This window comes from Cynoglossus semilaevis, chromosome 8 (genome assembly GCF_000523025.1).
Source record: "Cynoglossus semilaevis isolate Cse_v1.0 chromosome 8, Cse_v1.0, whole genome shotgun sequence".
NCBI lineage: Eukaryota > Metazoa > Chordata > Actinopteri > Pleuronectiformes > Cynoglossidae > Cynoglossus > Cynoglossus semilaevis.
This window is the reverse complement of record NC_024314.1, coordinates 26,443,572-26,459,489: the sequence shown is the minus strand read 5'-3', so window position 1 is coordinate 26,459,489 and position 15,918 is coordinate 26,443,572. Positions and strand designations below refer to the sequence as shown.

At 43.8% G+C, this 15,918-nt stretch overlaps 1 protein-coding gene across 2 annotated transcripts in view; it reads left to right on the top strand.

Annotated features, from left to right (window-relative positions):
• The window catches only part of tafa5a (TAFA chemokine like family member 5a), a 141,309-nt gene that overhangs the window by 38,642 nt on the left and 86,749 nt on the right, over positions 1-15,918 (top strand). The window contains exon 1 of one of the 2 annotated variants that reach the window (XM_017034276.2): positions 2,948-3,656. The exons of the other annotated variant lie outside the window; for it this stretch is intronic. Coding sequence (XP_016889765.1) covers positions 3,566-3,656 — 91 coding nt within the window. The 5' untranslated portion in view covers positions 2,948-3,565. Of the gene's footprint in view, positions 1-2,947; positions 3,657-15,918 lie in introns of those variants that run through there. 2 annotated transcript variants of the gene reach the window in all.

Sequence of the window (15,918 nt, the reverse complement as noted above, 5' to 3'; positions counted from 1 at the left end):
TTTAACCTGCCTTTGTGATGTTCTTGTTTTCATTAGTCCTTGGTCTAAATGAAGTGATTAAAAAGAGAAGCACACTTGTCGGTTTTCTCTTGACACTGCCTGTAGCCTTGGTGAAGTCAGACTCATAATGAAAGCCACTTTCAATGGCTCCTATTCTGCTCTATTACTAAGCAGTTAGCCAAACAACCGGCTGAAACACCACAGCTTTTACCAGGGGCGTGGGAAAATGTCCATACACCGACAACCGACCGTTGACGGACAGTGGAATTATCGGCTCGTGGGAGATCATTAGGTGTTCCGCGGGAAAATGATCCAATGTCCCAAAACTAGTGTATGTCAAAGAACAATGAAAATCGTCTTCCACGTTATTGCAAATAATTTTTTGTATGTCAAAGAACAATGAAATCTTCTTCCACTAGGTGGCAGCAGATGGTTATTAAAACTAAGAAAGTATCATCAGAGCTGTTGAAGATCTTTGTGTCTTAAAGTATCATTAAAGCTGTTGAAGAAGATCTTTGTGTCTTTCTTCAATTCCTGCCAGTATATTAGCATTGTCTTCAACTCAACAGGAGTATAATTTTTAGTAATTTTAAACTAGAATATTACCATATTTCATCATATATAGTTTTTGTGAGTTTTTGTTTGGTGGTGCGCCGTGGGGTTTTTCCTTAATAATATATGTGCCGTGCCCCAAAAAAGGTTGGGAAACACTGGGCTACATAGTATGTCTCATTCTAGCCATGTGTTAAAATGTGTTAAAACTTTAATCTGATCTATTTCACAAATGAGTTAAGGCGACGAGCAGCTCTACTACTGGTGAGAGTGTGACAAATGTTCTGTGCAATAATATAAAATCCAAGCTCGTCGCTGCGTCGCCTTTATATCTGCTGAATGTGACACTTGACCTGGAAAAGCAGAGAGATTACAAAGGTACAGTGGAACGGGGGCTTAAATCAAGCAGCGTTGTTCCCCCTGCTCTCTGCACTCTTCAGTTTTTATCTGCATAATAATGGCTGCCCTGCTTCCAGACGTTGTTCTGTGCTGAGTGAAGCTGAGAGTGCATCAGAATTGTGAGCCACGTGAATTGCTTAATTATACTAGTCCACTTAAAAAAACACAGAAAAAATCACCCAAAAACATGCTAATCTCTTATTCACATGAATGGCTGTTTCTACCCTAGTGGTAAAAAAAAAAAAAATCTGCATATGGCTCGTGTGCTGTGGAACCATTTTGCAGGTACCATTGTGCAGCAAGGAGATGTGTGTAAATGAGTGTGTTGCTCCTGAGAAGTCACAGGAACTGTCACGGTCTGTGTTTGTCAACTGTTTCCTTATTAGGCCGTACAAATGAAGCCCAGAGTTATATTTAGTTTGCCTTACTTTGCTTTTGTAAAGAGCAGTAGAGATAGACGCAGCAGAGATGACGATGATGTCGACAAGCGCACACACACACACACACCCACACACATGCAGTACATGCAGTCCTCCCATCCTAAATCCTCGTAGAGGTCAAGTCTTTGTTAATTGCTCTCCGTTCAGTAGATGGACGGCTGACAGCATTGGAGCGGACGAGGGGAGGTGTCAGTGGGGAAGAAAAGGCCCGGCTAACACACACACATACACGCGGTGACGGCTGGAACAAAGGCACAGACATCCATCTCGTGCGCACCAGCAGACAGTGGAACACACAGTCTGGCGTGAGTGCCAGCCAAGGGAGACAGTTATCAGCTAATTAGCGCTGGTAGCTGCGGGGGCCGACCTTATTGACATCGCAATGACAGTTTTCTGCTTTGAGTGGCAGTGTCAGTCGACCGGCCGCGTCCGTCTGATTCAATTAGAAAATGCACAGACGCAGGGGTAAAAACACAACCACAAGTGCTACAGCACAGTACGCCGTCATCACTCAGACGCCACCTACTGTACGGATGTGCACGCTCAGTCACCACCTCCTCACAAATGACTGTTGGATCGACTTACTCTGGCGCCTGGGGCTCAGCAGCGTACTGTACGTTTGTGTATGTAAAATGTTAGCCGTGCTAATGTTAGCGCTCCGAATGGAGAAAAGTGGGAGAGATTGTTTTCTTTTTTTTTTCCTGTGTTTGCTCCTTTTCTCAGCTGGGTTGCTTTTACTCACAGGGATGTAAGGCAACGTTTGACAGTCAGACTCGGCACAAAGCTGGTCTTCATGTGTCACCAGGTTATTAGAAATCATATTTATTTGACCTGGAAAAATACTTAAATGAACTTGACCTCTGACCTGAAATGGCCAAATTCCAGGGCTCTATAGTCATTGGAGCCAGTCAACATTTACAATCAATGATGAAATGAAATTATTAACACACGCCACCTTCAGTCTCCAGCTCTTGGCTTGGCTGTGCAGTAATTCACTTTTTTATAAATTCAGTAAAAAATAAACAAATGCACTTTTTTTCTCCATAAAAACCCAAAAATATAATTTGAACAGACTGCAAAAATACTACTTCCAAATTTGGCTGTCTTCAGTTTGCCATCTGATGAGCACTTGCAGCCCACGGCTTCTATACTTTTACTATCCTTTAGAAGCGTTTCTATTTTTACGGCTGTTGGAGGTTATTTGCAGGAGTTGTGACGTTTCGTGGAAATACGGGGGGAGTGAGGGGGTCTCCAAACCCGTACATACGCGCGCCCACGTCTGTGCGTACGCAGAAAGTGCGAGAAAAAGAAGAAGAGATTCACCAACATTTGTTGGATTTTCACTCTCTGAACCAAGTGGATGAAAAAGAAAGTGCAGCCACTCGTGTTTGTTCGTCGGGACTTTTCATTTGCATTTAGTGGATTATTTTTTAATGTCATACAACGTCAAATTTCTGCAAAGGCTCAAAGATTATAACTGACACTCGTGCGTAAATGGTCAGCCTTGCACTAGTGTAGAGAGAGCGGGGAGGGAGGGAGGGAGGACGTAACAGAGTGGGAGGGAGGGAGAGAGAGAGAAAGAGAGAGAGAGAGGGAGAGAGAGGGAGAGAGAGAAAACGAGAGCTACGAGCTGTCTTGGTTGGCAGTATTTGCCTCTGCCTCTCCAGCAGTGAGAGAAATGTGCGTAACGTGCAGCGGGCGCCGGTGATCAACGTCTGTGCCGCCGCATCGCAGTGGACCACGGTGCGCACCGGGAGACGCAGCCCGCTCGGCCGAACCTGCGGTGAGCCGCACTCTGGGGAAGCCTCCAGGAGACACTTGCAGCACTTGCAGACTGTACAGCAGAGCAGACGGAGGAGAAGTAGTTGGAGGAAGGATGCCCGTCCCTCAGCCTGTGATTGGGGGTTAATCGCCCCAGTGTTTGGGGTCACTCTGACGCACTGGCGGCGGTGGCGAAGAAAGCGCGCATCGTTTTCTTGTCCGGATCTCCATTGAATCTGAAGCGGACTATCCAGTGGGAGGATTTTTTTTTTTCTGTCTTGCATTAAGAGGATGAATGCTTAATTTCCCTCCACATTAGAATGTGTGCAAGTGCGTGTCTGTGAGCTGAGGTGGAGTAGTCTCTCTCCGGCTGCACGGATCCCTCGGTCCGACACGAACCCCACGGCGCCAGGATGCAGCTGCTCAGAGTCGCGTGGGCACTGGCCGGAGCGGCGGTCTGCTGCTTTCTCATTCTCCTTATCCACTCCCGCCTGCTCAAAGAAGGTAATCACTCACATCCAGCTGCCTCTCCTTTTTGATGCGCCACCACATTGAGTCTAATGAAGTTTTTGGCTCCGTTCGCCCTGAGGCGCAGCGCATTTGTAGCTTTGGCAAAAAAAAAAAAAAATTAAAAAAAATCGCAGACTAATAATCGACTTTTTCCTCTTCCTTCTTGGTAGATTTTTAAAATAAAGCCCCATCCTCAACCGTCACTAAAGCAGATCGATTTGGATGAGACACTCTTGCCCCCCTCCTTTCCCCTTGATCGTTAGAATCTCTGATATTCTTCTTCTCTTTTTTGTTTCTTCTAATCAACAAGTCGCCCCGCTTAGGGTAATCGATTTATCGAAAAATATGTGATCGAATATAATACATGTAACCAGTGCAGAGGGGAAAGAAAAAGCAGCGGTGAAATAATGAATCGACTGTGTTACAGGGATTCGCTGTAAGTGTTTTCAATAGATGGCACTAGAGTCTAGCTTAAGGGTAACATTGAGGTCAAGCGGTTCTAATGTCTTCCCATTTGCCTTCTATTGTGTTTTCTGCCCCCTTATATGTTGAAGCTGGATCAATCCTAGTGTCCATCATCAGTCATCAGTCAGACTCCCCCTCCCCCGGTGGGGAGTGACTCAGCTGCCAAAAAAATTGGAGACTGTATTGAAATGTTTTTTAATTAATTTTTTTTTGTTCCTTAAAACACACTTTTAAAGTCAATGACATCATCACGTTCATATCCCAGTGACTGTATGATCAGGATGTTCTCATGTTCTACAGTGTTCACGTCTACATGTAGGTACAGCAGCTAAATGATGCATACATTTATAGATTCATGTTGGAATACTTCTATACAGAATTAAATACATATTATTCTGTGTACTGGTTGTCCTCAATCTGTGGCTGGTAATTATAGTGTTGCCATATATTGTAAACCTTATTTTTGTTTGTGGTATCCTCCACTGGTAAGAACTGGTTTAAAGCACCGTCTAAAATCTGACTGTCATCACTGACATCCTGTGGTGTGTTTGAGAGAGAGAGAGAGAGAGAGACTGAGAGAGAGAGAGACTTGGAGATTGTTGCATCTTACAAGTAACTAAATAAAAACCTGGTACCAGTGCAGCAGATATGAGTCCTTGTCTTCAGACCAAAACCTGCAGCTGAGCTTAGGCTGAAGACTATATGACAAAGCTCATAAACCTGAAGCCTAACAATAGCATTCAATTTCCCCCTTCAATTCAAATATGCCCTGCAGCAAGTAGAGTCAGTTTGGCATTTAGTAACGGTTGAGGTTTTTTTTTTTTTTTGGGGCCAATTCTGAAGAAATGCAGCCTAAAATGGCCTGCCAACCCCCTGCTTGCCTCCGGCTCCGGGCAAATATTCAGGTCAAGCAGTGGCAAACAGTCTGTTCTCACTGTTGTGAGTCCATAACCACTTTGCTTTGTATTAAGAGGAATGTCCAAAAAGGGAAGACAAAGAAGAGGAAAAAGAGAGTCGAGGGGTGAGGAGGGGGTGGACTTGTATGTTGGCCAAAACAGCAGACAAAGGGGAGCAGGATTTCAAACTGGCACATGTCCCGAAGCCGTTCTCGTTTTTTGTTTTTTTTCTCCTTTCAAATTCACCGTGGTATGATAGTCCTCACAGAGGTCAAAGGGGGGATTATGTTGCCCCCTGACAGTAGACAACAAACGCCACTCATGGCTGTGTTTATGTGAGTGGCCCTCGTTAGATTCAGCCTGTCAGCACTGTTGAGCCTGTTGACTGGCCAGGCAGTATTTTTGACCTTCATCGTCGTGTGCAGCGTCCGTATCATGTTGTGCTTAAGCCCAACATTCATTTTCCCTGAAGCCTGCGTTTTCTTGCCTTTCTGGTTTGGAGACCAAAATTGCCCCTTTTGCTTTCAGGAAAAAAAAAACATAGGCTCATCAGTCCGGAGGGAAAGATGAAAGATGGTTTAGATTCATGACGTCGTACCTTTAGGAAGAGAGGCAACCAATGGAGGAGCCAGAATGTACCTGAGTCTACAGGAACTGCCAAGGTCAAAGGCAGCTGTAGGGGCTAGGGGCAAAAACTGAAATAAACTCAAAGGTGTGTGTGTGTGTGTTGGTGGTGTCTGTCTTTTGGGGGCAAGGGTATTAAAAGGCGGACACAAAGGGTCCAATAAGGAACATTCTCCTTTGACCTATTTAAACTTCCCTCGCATGTTCCTTAATGAGAACATTCGATCGAGCAGCTCTTGTTGTTGTCGTGCTCGTCAGTTGTAGGTACAGATATTTATGAAGGTGGTATGGAGTTAGCATGTCAGCATCCGTGTGTGTGTGTGTGTGTGCACAGATATTTGATTTTTTTGGGTTTTAACCAAACAAAATGTCACCAATCTCTGAGCCCACGAGTTCGACGTGAGCACCAGGAGCGCGTCTCTGAGCGCACGAGTTCGACGTGAGCACCAGGAGCGCGTGGTTCTTCTCCTGGTTGTACAACTCGTTGCATCAGCTCACTTGCATAATGTGACACAAGAGCTCGTGTGCTGAGAAATGCCGTGGCGTCGGCAACGGAATCACATTGAAAACTTAATTCTGGTGGAATGTGGACGGATTTTTTGCGCCCTGAACCCCTCACACTGTCCATTTCAATAATTCAGGCGATGGAGCAAATCCCATTTTGCTCTTCATTGGCCGAGATATTTGTCACCTAGTGGAGAAAGCCTGACAGGTCCACGGAATAGTTTCTGAGGTTTGAATCTGCTGGTGAACCCCTTAAGCAAACTGTGTAACGAAAATAACTGTATTTTCCCCCCGTGACGTGGGAGAAAATTTCTGGAATTAAATTTTAAAAAAGAAGAATTTCAATTGGAGTATAAAAAAGCACCTTCTACTAACCCTTCATTGTCCAATAGTCATTTTCTGAGTACTGCAGTAAATCTCCCTGCTGCATGTAAGAATGTAATAGATCTTGAAAAGACATTTCAGGCAAGGTCTGAGAAGCAGCTGGTTTAAATGATCACTTTTCTTACTCTTTTATGAAGGTAACTCTTCGATGGTTGACATCACTGCAGTTCACTTCAGAGAAGTACTTTGTACCTGCTTAAATGCCTCTTTGCAAATTGCAATTGGAGTACTGTTGAATGTTTTGTACCCGTTCCTCCTGAAGCCTGCGTCTGTTGCACCGCGGTGGCCTCTGGCCGTGCTTTATTACCACTTTGCCTGAGAATTGCAGTTATTGATTCTCAGGTAAAACCACAGGGCGAGCCTTAATAGGCCAAAGTGACAGAGATGTGTGTATTCATACACAGCCTCTGACATATGGAGACCAACATTTATTTTCATTTACCCAGAACAGACACCTGGTCCGAGTGATTCACTTTAAAAAGAAAAAAAGAATTGGATTTGAATGAGGGTTTGTTGAATGGCAGCAGCGTCAGACACATTTGTCACACGGCTCATTGGGATACAGAGCTGCTCGGGGGATAGACGAGAATGGGCAATTCAGAAAAAAAAAATATCAGAAAGGAACGACATCTTTGACAGTAAGTAGTAACAAATGGAAAATGTTTAATGGATCAAATCACTTAATTTTCGGGACTGTTAATCTTATGAGGCAGTGATCGCAAACTTTCTTTTCTGCAGATATTCCCACTGAAAAAAGGAAATAAAATAATAAATCCATGAATTTTTCCACAAATGAAATAATATTAGAACTTGAATTCATTTACATTTCTGGGACCTTCTGCGATAACTTTGCGCCCTTGAAGGAGGACCAGCTCCCCACTTTGGGAACCATAGCTTTAATCTTCCGTTACCCTCATCCATTTTGTCAGAGTAAGAGGAACGGAGATGGTTTTCACAGTCATCAGTTTAAGGATCTTCATGGAAAGTTACCCTCATCCATTTTGTCAGAGTCAGTAACAGGAACAGAGATGGTTTTCAGAGTCATCAGTTTAAGGATCTTCATGGAAAGATCTTTGTTTAGAACAACAGACCCTCCGACCTGTCATCTAGAGGAGAGGAGGTCAATTCCACGTTAATTCTGATTGGTCCTCAAAGAACTACATTTAATTAGGTCACCTTTAGAAAACATGCTTGAGCCTCAGCCCCAGACAAAGACCAGTGCAGTCTGCAGTGACACCGAAGAGAATCTGGACTAAAACCAGTTGGATTCATGGTTTTCACTTTTCTTTTTAAAATTTTTTTTAGACCGTGCCATTTCTCATTAACACTTTATATTCTGTGCTGCAGAGGTTTTCACCAGTCGTTACTTTTCATCGTTCCTCTACGAACATTTCATCTTGTTTTTATCAGTATTTTTTTTTTTACCACAAACGTACCCCGGGCACAGACATTAAAAAGGAGTAGCTCCCCGATAAGAGGTTCAGATTGTTTAATTACAACGTAGGACGGAGTGAACAGCAGCACGAGCTCCGACTGGAACATGACAGAGTTACAGCAGCCAAGGTGTCGTCATTGACTTTTCTCTTCTTTTCCATCTCAGGCATCTTTTATTATTATTCTGCAGAACAGGGGGAAATGTTTTAGTGAACTCAGCCCTTGAGCACAGCTCCAGGCTCAGGTGACACAAAAATAATATGCTTGTATTTAATGCCGCAGTAATACTACTGTAGCATACCTAAGCAATGACACGTCACTGTGTTTTCCTTTTTGCAAAGTCCTCAGCGTCGCCAAATCACAGGTTTCGCTCTGCACGTAATCTGCTGCGAGGCGATTTAAATCGAGCACAGTTTATCTTTAATGGTCAGCACCAGGCTATAGCTCAGAGGGCGAATGCACATTAATCAATTGCTTAATTGATTCATTAGTTAAAGAGTTTGTTAATTAATTCACTTCAATGAATCAATCACCCTGGAACACGCGTTGGTTTTTCACGGTAATCTAAGTTGCCTCCAAATGACCCTCTCGTGTCCCGTGTCCGGGGGGGGCTTTTAATCTGTGTCTGTGTGTGTGTACGTGTGTGCGTGTACGAAATCTTCAATATTTTCTCATGCCACTGTTTTTCACAGTTCTTATTGATTGTGGGGCAGTAAAAAGTGTGCACTATTGCACCCAGTTTTCCTAAAGTCCTATTGATTGCATTTTGGCAGCACTCTGGGACACTAAAAAAAAAAAAAAAAAAAAGCAGTGACTGGCCTCCAATAAATATCTGGCTGCGAGGATCCTCTCCAGCCTCCAGTTTTTACTAGAGAGACTTTGTTAGCCTTTGGAAACGGCCTTATCGGAAAGAGATCAACCCAAGACACATCGTTCTTGCCCCTTCCTCACATGAAGTGCCATGTCCGTCCAGCTCCTGGAGGCAGTGGCGGTTATGGCCGGAAGTCACGGGACTTGGAGCCTGTGAGCAGAGCGTGGGGTCAGCGAGGAGCTGCAGTGCTGCGTCTTACCTCGCCAGAGCCATTAACGTTATACAGATGCTGGTGATAAAATGGATAACACATGCAGTAAATTGTGGCAGGGAATAGCAAGCTAGCACAGATTGTTAGATGGAACTCGTCCTGGGTTTAAGATGTGGGGGGGACTGCATTAAGGAGCCGGTGATTTTAATAACTGCTGCTGCATCTTTAATTAAAACCTCTCACAAAGAGCCAGAAAATGTTGACTGGTCACTGCTTGAGTTAGTCATGCGAGTGCTTCCGCTCTCACACATCTGCATGATTGAATGAGGAAGGAGGGGGAGGAGTTTTTGGCAGGAAGACCCACACATACATGTACACACACACACAGAGAGGTGTAGTACACGGTGGAGGGCCTGTAGTTGGAGGGGTTAGAGAGTAGCGGGGCCATTTGTCTATCGACTTGTCAGCCAGTGGGAGAGAGATCCTCTCAGATCAGCGTTTTCCTCCAAGAAAGGGCGGAGTCCTCTGGGGCCATTCCTGCAGCACCGACAACATGTCCATCAGGACCATCCCTCAAAGGGAGGACGGTCCCTCCCCCTTACTTAATCTGATCTCAGTATATAGGACATTCATCTTGGTATACAAGGTGAAAGGATGCTGATTTGAGGGAACTAAGTTAGACCCCGGTCCTTCAAGTCCTTTGAACTCTTGTCCAACAGAGGACGACGGTGTTGGACGTCATCACCGTTGGACGTCATGACGGTGCGGTGGTACATTTTGAGAAATTAAAGGGTTAGATGTGTGCTTAGCCCTCTGCGGTTTCAATTTGTGCCTTCCCCGCTGTGTCACAGGTAGGGATGAGGTCATCTCCCCCGTTTGATCAATCGCCACGACTCCCTCTGTTCATCTAGCTGATCAATAGCTACTTAAGAAGTTTGATCTTCTTCATGCCCGGGATCACAGTCACCTTAATGGATTTAGAGGCGAGATATTTCTGTCTCCACAAAGACACGTGCCCCTGAGGCCATTGTGACAGAAATGCGGTGTCTGTGATAACAAGCTTGGTCATGCTTTATAGATCGTGCGTGTTAGAAGCATTTCTCCATTTCCATTCGACAGAATTCTGGTTTCAATCTGACGTCGGGATGGCCGTAGTGCATTAACTTTTTCGTTTCAAATGGGGGAATATTACTGATGCCATGCTGCTCCACTGAAACAAATTGCATGTTACTTTTCAGAAAACTAATGGAGGTTGTATCGATTCGAACAAGCCAAGCCACTTGCTTTGTCTCGGCTGTCAGATTGTGTCCAAAGTAATTTCATAAAGATCATTATTTTCTTTCTCGGGATGTCTCGCAGCCAAACAAGATCCTCCGTCGTTGGCGTCGGCCCTTTGCACCGCTGGCGGCGGGCATTCTTATGGTCCAATTGAAAAGGAATTAGAATAGAATGACACATAATGAAAATCACTAAAAAACATTGGCATGTCACATCCGTTTAGCTGGTTTCACCCGTGAATAAATTGCTTGTGGGTTACCAGTTTCTGTTCTCAATTGGTGGGTTGATGTGAATGGGTTCAGCTCACTGTAAAGGCCACGCCATAACATTATGGGTCATAACAAGCGTCGTTTATCTCCTAATGCCATTAGTGGGCGTGGAGACATAGGCGCTAACGTGGATGTTAGTCACGCAACAGTCTGAGATGAAACGCGTGGCGCGCCATTGCCGTAATTGCGGCAACACTCTTGTATTTCAGATAGCGTTCCAAGAGGCTGCCAAGATAATGGTGTTCTCACAAAGGAGAGCGTGCGATGAGTAACGCCGTCCGCCATGTTGGCGATTTAAGATGCATAAAAGAGGCCAAATGTTTGAATGATGTTTTCTCGAGAAAAAACTGCGATTGCTTTCTTCTCCTCCAGTGAGTCTTCCTTTTTACTCTTTTGTCGTAAATGCAATGGCATTGTTTGTGCATCTGCTCCAGTTCTGAAATAGCTCGAGATGGAGAATCCTTGCAAACTGCAGATCTCTCTCTCCCTCTCTTTGTCTCTCTCTCTCTCTCTTTCACAGCTGCACCTGTTAATATCCCCTTTTTTTTACAGTTACATTGTTGCTACGTATAGTTCTGTGCTAATGTTTACAGCTCTGTCGATATCACAGCAATGCGTAGGCAAAAAAGAAAAAGAAAGGAAGGAAAAACAGCCTGCAATTCTGCTTCATCATAATCATCATCACGGTCCATTCCACATGGGAGAAAGAAACTTCATTATTGTACCTGCAGGGACTGTTAAAGCCAAACTCATGAATACAGAAAGCTTTCTTCTGTGGCGTGTTGCTTCTTTACAGTGGAACTGTTAAGGGAGGTAATTTTTCAGGCCCCTCTCTCTCTCTCTCTCTCTCTCTCTCTCTCTCTCTCTCTTTCATGCATATGTACAAAAGTCAGCTGCTATAGTTACCAGTATGGTTACTAAAGCAACCAGTTTGTCAGATCTGTGTTGATGGGGGGCCGTGAGGGTCACTTTTTTTCCCCCTAATGTTGTTTTTCAAATCGGTGAAATAATGCTCATGGTTGTGTTTGGTATGCATTGATGTGTCTGGCCTACATCCTGCATCCTTTCATAACGCTGACTTATCGGCCGCTTCTCCTCACAGACAGTACATTCCATATTTCAGAGGTTATTATCACCGAGAACCTCAGAGCAAAGGCCGCTATCTGATGCACTCTAAATGGCATTTTACCATACAAACACACACACACACACACACACACACACACACTCAGACACACACAGACAGATCCTCTGTTTCCCTCTCTCTGACACACTCTCTCTTTTTTCCCACACACACACATTTGCAGATCGTGTTTTGTGATGATATGTATTCAGCAAATGAAATGTGCCATGTTTGCACATTTGCCCAGATGTCCAGATATTTATTTATCTATTGCAATGTGGCGTAAGCCAAAGGATAATACCACACGCAATGTAGTGAAAGAGAACGAGACGCACGGGACTCGACAGGGAACAACGCAGGATCGTACGTGTACCAAAAATACTGGATCCAAGATCTGCTGCTGGATTAATCAATCATTTTTAGGGATTCAGAATTGTTGGTACACTTCCAGCTTATATTTTAAAAGAAAATATAGCAAGTCAGTCTGGCACAATTTGTTGAACGTGAACAGATTTAAAAATGGATTCCTGTGAGACACCAGTTTTTCTAACCTCTGATGGAGACACAGTGGCTACTAAACAAATATGGACCAAAATATATATATATGTAGTGAAATACAATGACCATGATCTGCTGGTTTATGTTTAATTCCAATGTATTTACTCTTAGTGTGAAACCTGGGCCTGTTTGGTTGAACACAATCCTGATGTACTAGGAATTGAAGAGAGAGAACTCTGAGTCGCTCTCTTTCTTAAGTTATTTTTTTATAAATAGAAAATCTGAGTCTATGTTTATGTTCAACCACAAAATCTAATTCTCCCTCAGCAGTCGCTCTCTTTCTTAAGTTTTTTAATGTTTTTTATAAATAGAAAATCTGAGTTTTTTGTGTTTATGTTCAACCACAAAATCTAATTCCGTCTTCATTAGGACCTCACCTTGAACACACTCTTCCTCTAGAGTGTAGCCGCGCAACACAGCGACGGAGGGTCACTGATATAAATACACACACACACACACAAACAAACTCACACACACTTCAACAAAATTCAATGTGCGACAAGTTCTTATTGGACTCTGGAGAAGATGAAATATTGCTTCGGAGGCCACACACACACACAAACAAACACACACACACACACACAAACAGCCACAATAAGAAAGTGCACACAGAGGAGCGACTGCAGCCGCCGACCGTCGGCAGATGGAGAACCTGACACAACACAACACTTAACATCTGAAATGTTCAGTATCCTCTGCATTTACTTCCCACACGGTGACAGATGCAGTAAAATGCAGTTTTCATATGATAGACCTAACACACACACACACACACACACACTCACACACACACCTGACAGGTAGCCCGGGTCGCGCCGCGGAGCCTGTGACTCCTCAGTCTTAATAACGTCTGAGAGGTAAACACGGCCCAGACGCCCACCTGCCTTTTGGCCCAGGTGGAGCCACTTGAGCAAATTGCCTTCCTAATTGATGGACTTGAACAGGTCGGTGGTGTGTGTGTGTGTGTAGCCCGGTGTGTACTTGTTGTGCTTATGTTGTTGACTCTTGGTAGCAGTAATGGTGGAAGGAAAAAAAAAAAAATCCATCAGTCGATAATGAAATAATTGGCACAAATGGTTACACACGAGGGCGTCCACGCACACACGTGCATACACACCGATATACTGTCAACCCAAACACACACACATAGTGGGAAGATGAAGCTAAACAGACGTGAACAAACTGTTTTTTTTTGTGTGTGAATTTAACCTCAAACGTTCGTAAATCAGTTTAATTAGTGGAATTATTCAGATTCAATTTTGAACTCATTTTAAACCATGGACCTGTATATATATAATAACTCAATCCTCCGTCCACTTACGGTTGCTCTAATATACAGTCAACCCACACGTTGTCATTTGCCCACCCTGCTGGACAGAGTTTGAATTTCACCTGAGTATCGTAGGCTTTAAATGACAAGAACTGTGTCCGATTAACGTGTTGGAAAATGTTAGAAACCAACTCTCACTTCATGTTACCTGCTGTGATTTAGCTTTTTGTTTCAGGAAACAGAAAAAACAGACTCTTGTTATATTTAAGAATGTTGATTTATGTCGAATAATCACGATTAATTGTGATTAATTGCAATGTGATTAATCATGATCAGTTGACTAATCCACTGTGGCTTTGTGATTAATCAGATTTATTATCATTAGACATATATATGTATGCGTATATATGTATATGTATATATATGTATAGTATGGTGTATATGTTAGTGTGAGTCAGTACGAGAGGTAAAAAGAGGGAGAGGAGTTTATTGCAGAGACGTTGCTTCCTGAAATAAATTCTTTTTGGGGAATGGTTACCATGGCAACTCAGGTAACGGCAGACAGGGATTCGTTGTGCTGGTAATCCACGACCAGCGCTAAGAATAAGAGAAGGACAGATTAGGGAAATCAGCCACATCACAAGGGGAGGACTCTGTCCAAGTCACTCCACTCTGTGGGATTATCCATTACTGTAGCCGCGCGTTGAAGAGATCTGGGTTTAGATCATATGTCAGGCCTCTGTCACTCTCCCCCAGATCCCGTCTACGTTAACGGCTTATCACTTCCTGAGATGCTTGTAACTGTCATGGTTCTCAGAGTGATGTGGCGCAGGTCACAGGCTGAATATATTCCTGATGCTAATGCTCCGTGAAGGAGCAGAGTTCTCCTTATCCAGCATTAATCACAGCACAGAGCTTTCAAGGAACATTTGAAAAATATTTTACATCTAGTCTGAAAGTATTTTTCCCGGAATGTGCGTACAGGTAACATAGGTAATGATATAAGCTAACATTATATAGGTGGCTAAAAAAAAAAAAAGTCAATGTAAGCCATTAATAAGAACAGCTTTTGGGGCTGCCGGGTTTTTGGAATAACACCCTCCAGCCAGACGCTTTCTCCGTCTTTGAAACCACCTTTTTAACTCATCGGGGAGGCCCCTCCTACGGAGTGTTTGACTATACTTTTGAGGAAAAACACTGCAGGAGATTTGAAGCAAAATCCAATAAAATCCAGCGAGCAGAAACTCAACTGAAACTGTATCAAGATTTCTGAGCCGCTCTTCAGTCTGAGTCAGACTCCTCACTGACAAAAGTTGTACTTTTTCAACAGCAGACGAGACCAAAGAACATAAAAGTCAGGAACAGACATGAAGGATAAGCCAAAAAAAAAGAAACGACACAGAAAAGAGTCACTGCTAGGCATTAAAAATTCTAAACAGATTGATTTTAAACAAATTTATTGTGATTCTTCAACAATGGAATTTCCTTCACTTTCACAAAAATAATTTGAACGACAAGTTTTTTTTTTTTTAATCCAAGATTAATCATACATCTGGTGTAAGTGTTTGAATATTTAAAATATAAATATAAAATATAAAGCTCCTATATAATAATGACTGATGTGCTTTAGGGCCTTTTAGTCCCAGTCTGCTCCAGATGAAGCTGAAATCACCTCCAAACGCTGCTGCACGTATCTCTGCTCACAGCCCCCTGGTTGTGAGTGAGGGGACGGTGGGTGTTTTTTTTTTTTTTTTTTTAAGTGTGGCAGATGTGAGGAAGCCGCACCAGTGAAAGTCTCCACAGGGGGCTGTATAAGAACGTGCGATGTGTGTGACTGCGAGCGTGTGTGAATGCAGGTGTTCCTTTGCGTACACCTGTCTGTATGCAGTCGTGTGTCACTTTATGACTCGCACTTTGTGCACTTCCTGTATATGTATATGTGTGTATATGTGTGTGTGTGTGTGTGTGTTTGCACCACTCCACACCGCCAGTCAATAATTAGCACCGACAGCAGGGGGAAGATGATGAGAGAAAACAAGAGGAAACACGAGATAAGAAGAGTGAAATCAAAATAGAAGAGAATAAAAGCCCCCACTTGGTTCCCAAGGAAATCCAGATAAGGATGTTTTCTTCCCTCATTCCGCTAACAGAGCTCTGCATTGGCTCCGACAGAGGTTGAATACCAATTACGCCGCCCCGGCACCTCCTCCACTGAGGGTTAGGGACAGAAATAGGGGTTGTAGGCTGGGGTGGGGGGGCAGGGAGGGTGAAATGGCGGGACAGAGAGATGAATGCAAGGACAGAGGAGCACACAGCCCATGTAAGGTGACGTCAAATTGGACAGGGGGAACCAGCATGGGCTGTGGGAACGAGCGGGGAGAGAGGGATTAGAGGAGGAAATCAGGGGGTTTGTGGGAGTTTGGGGAGCT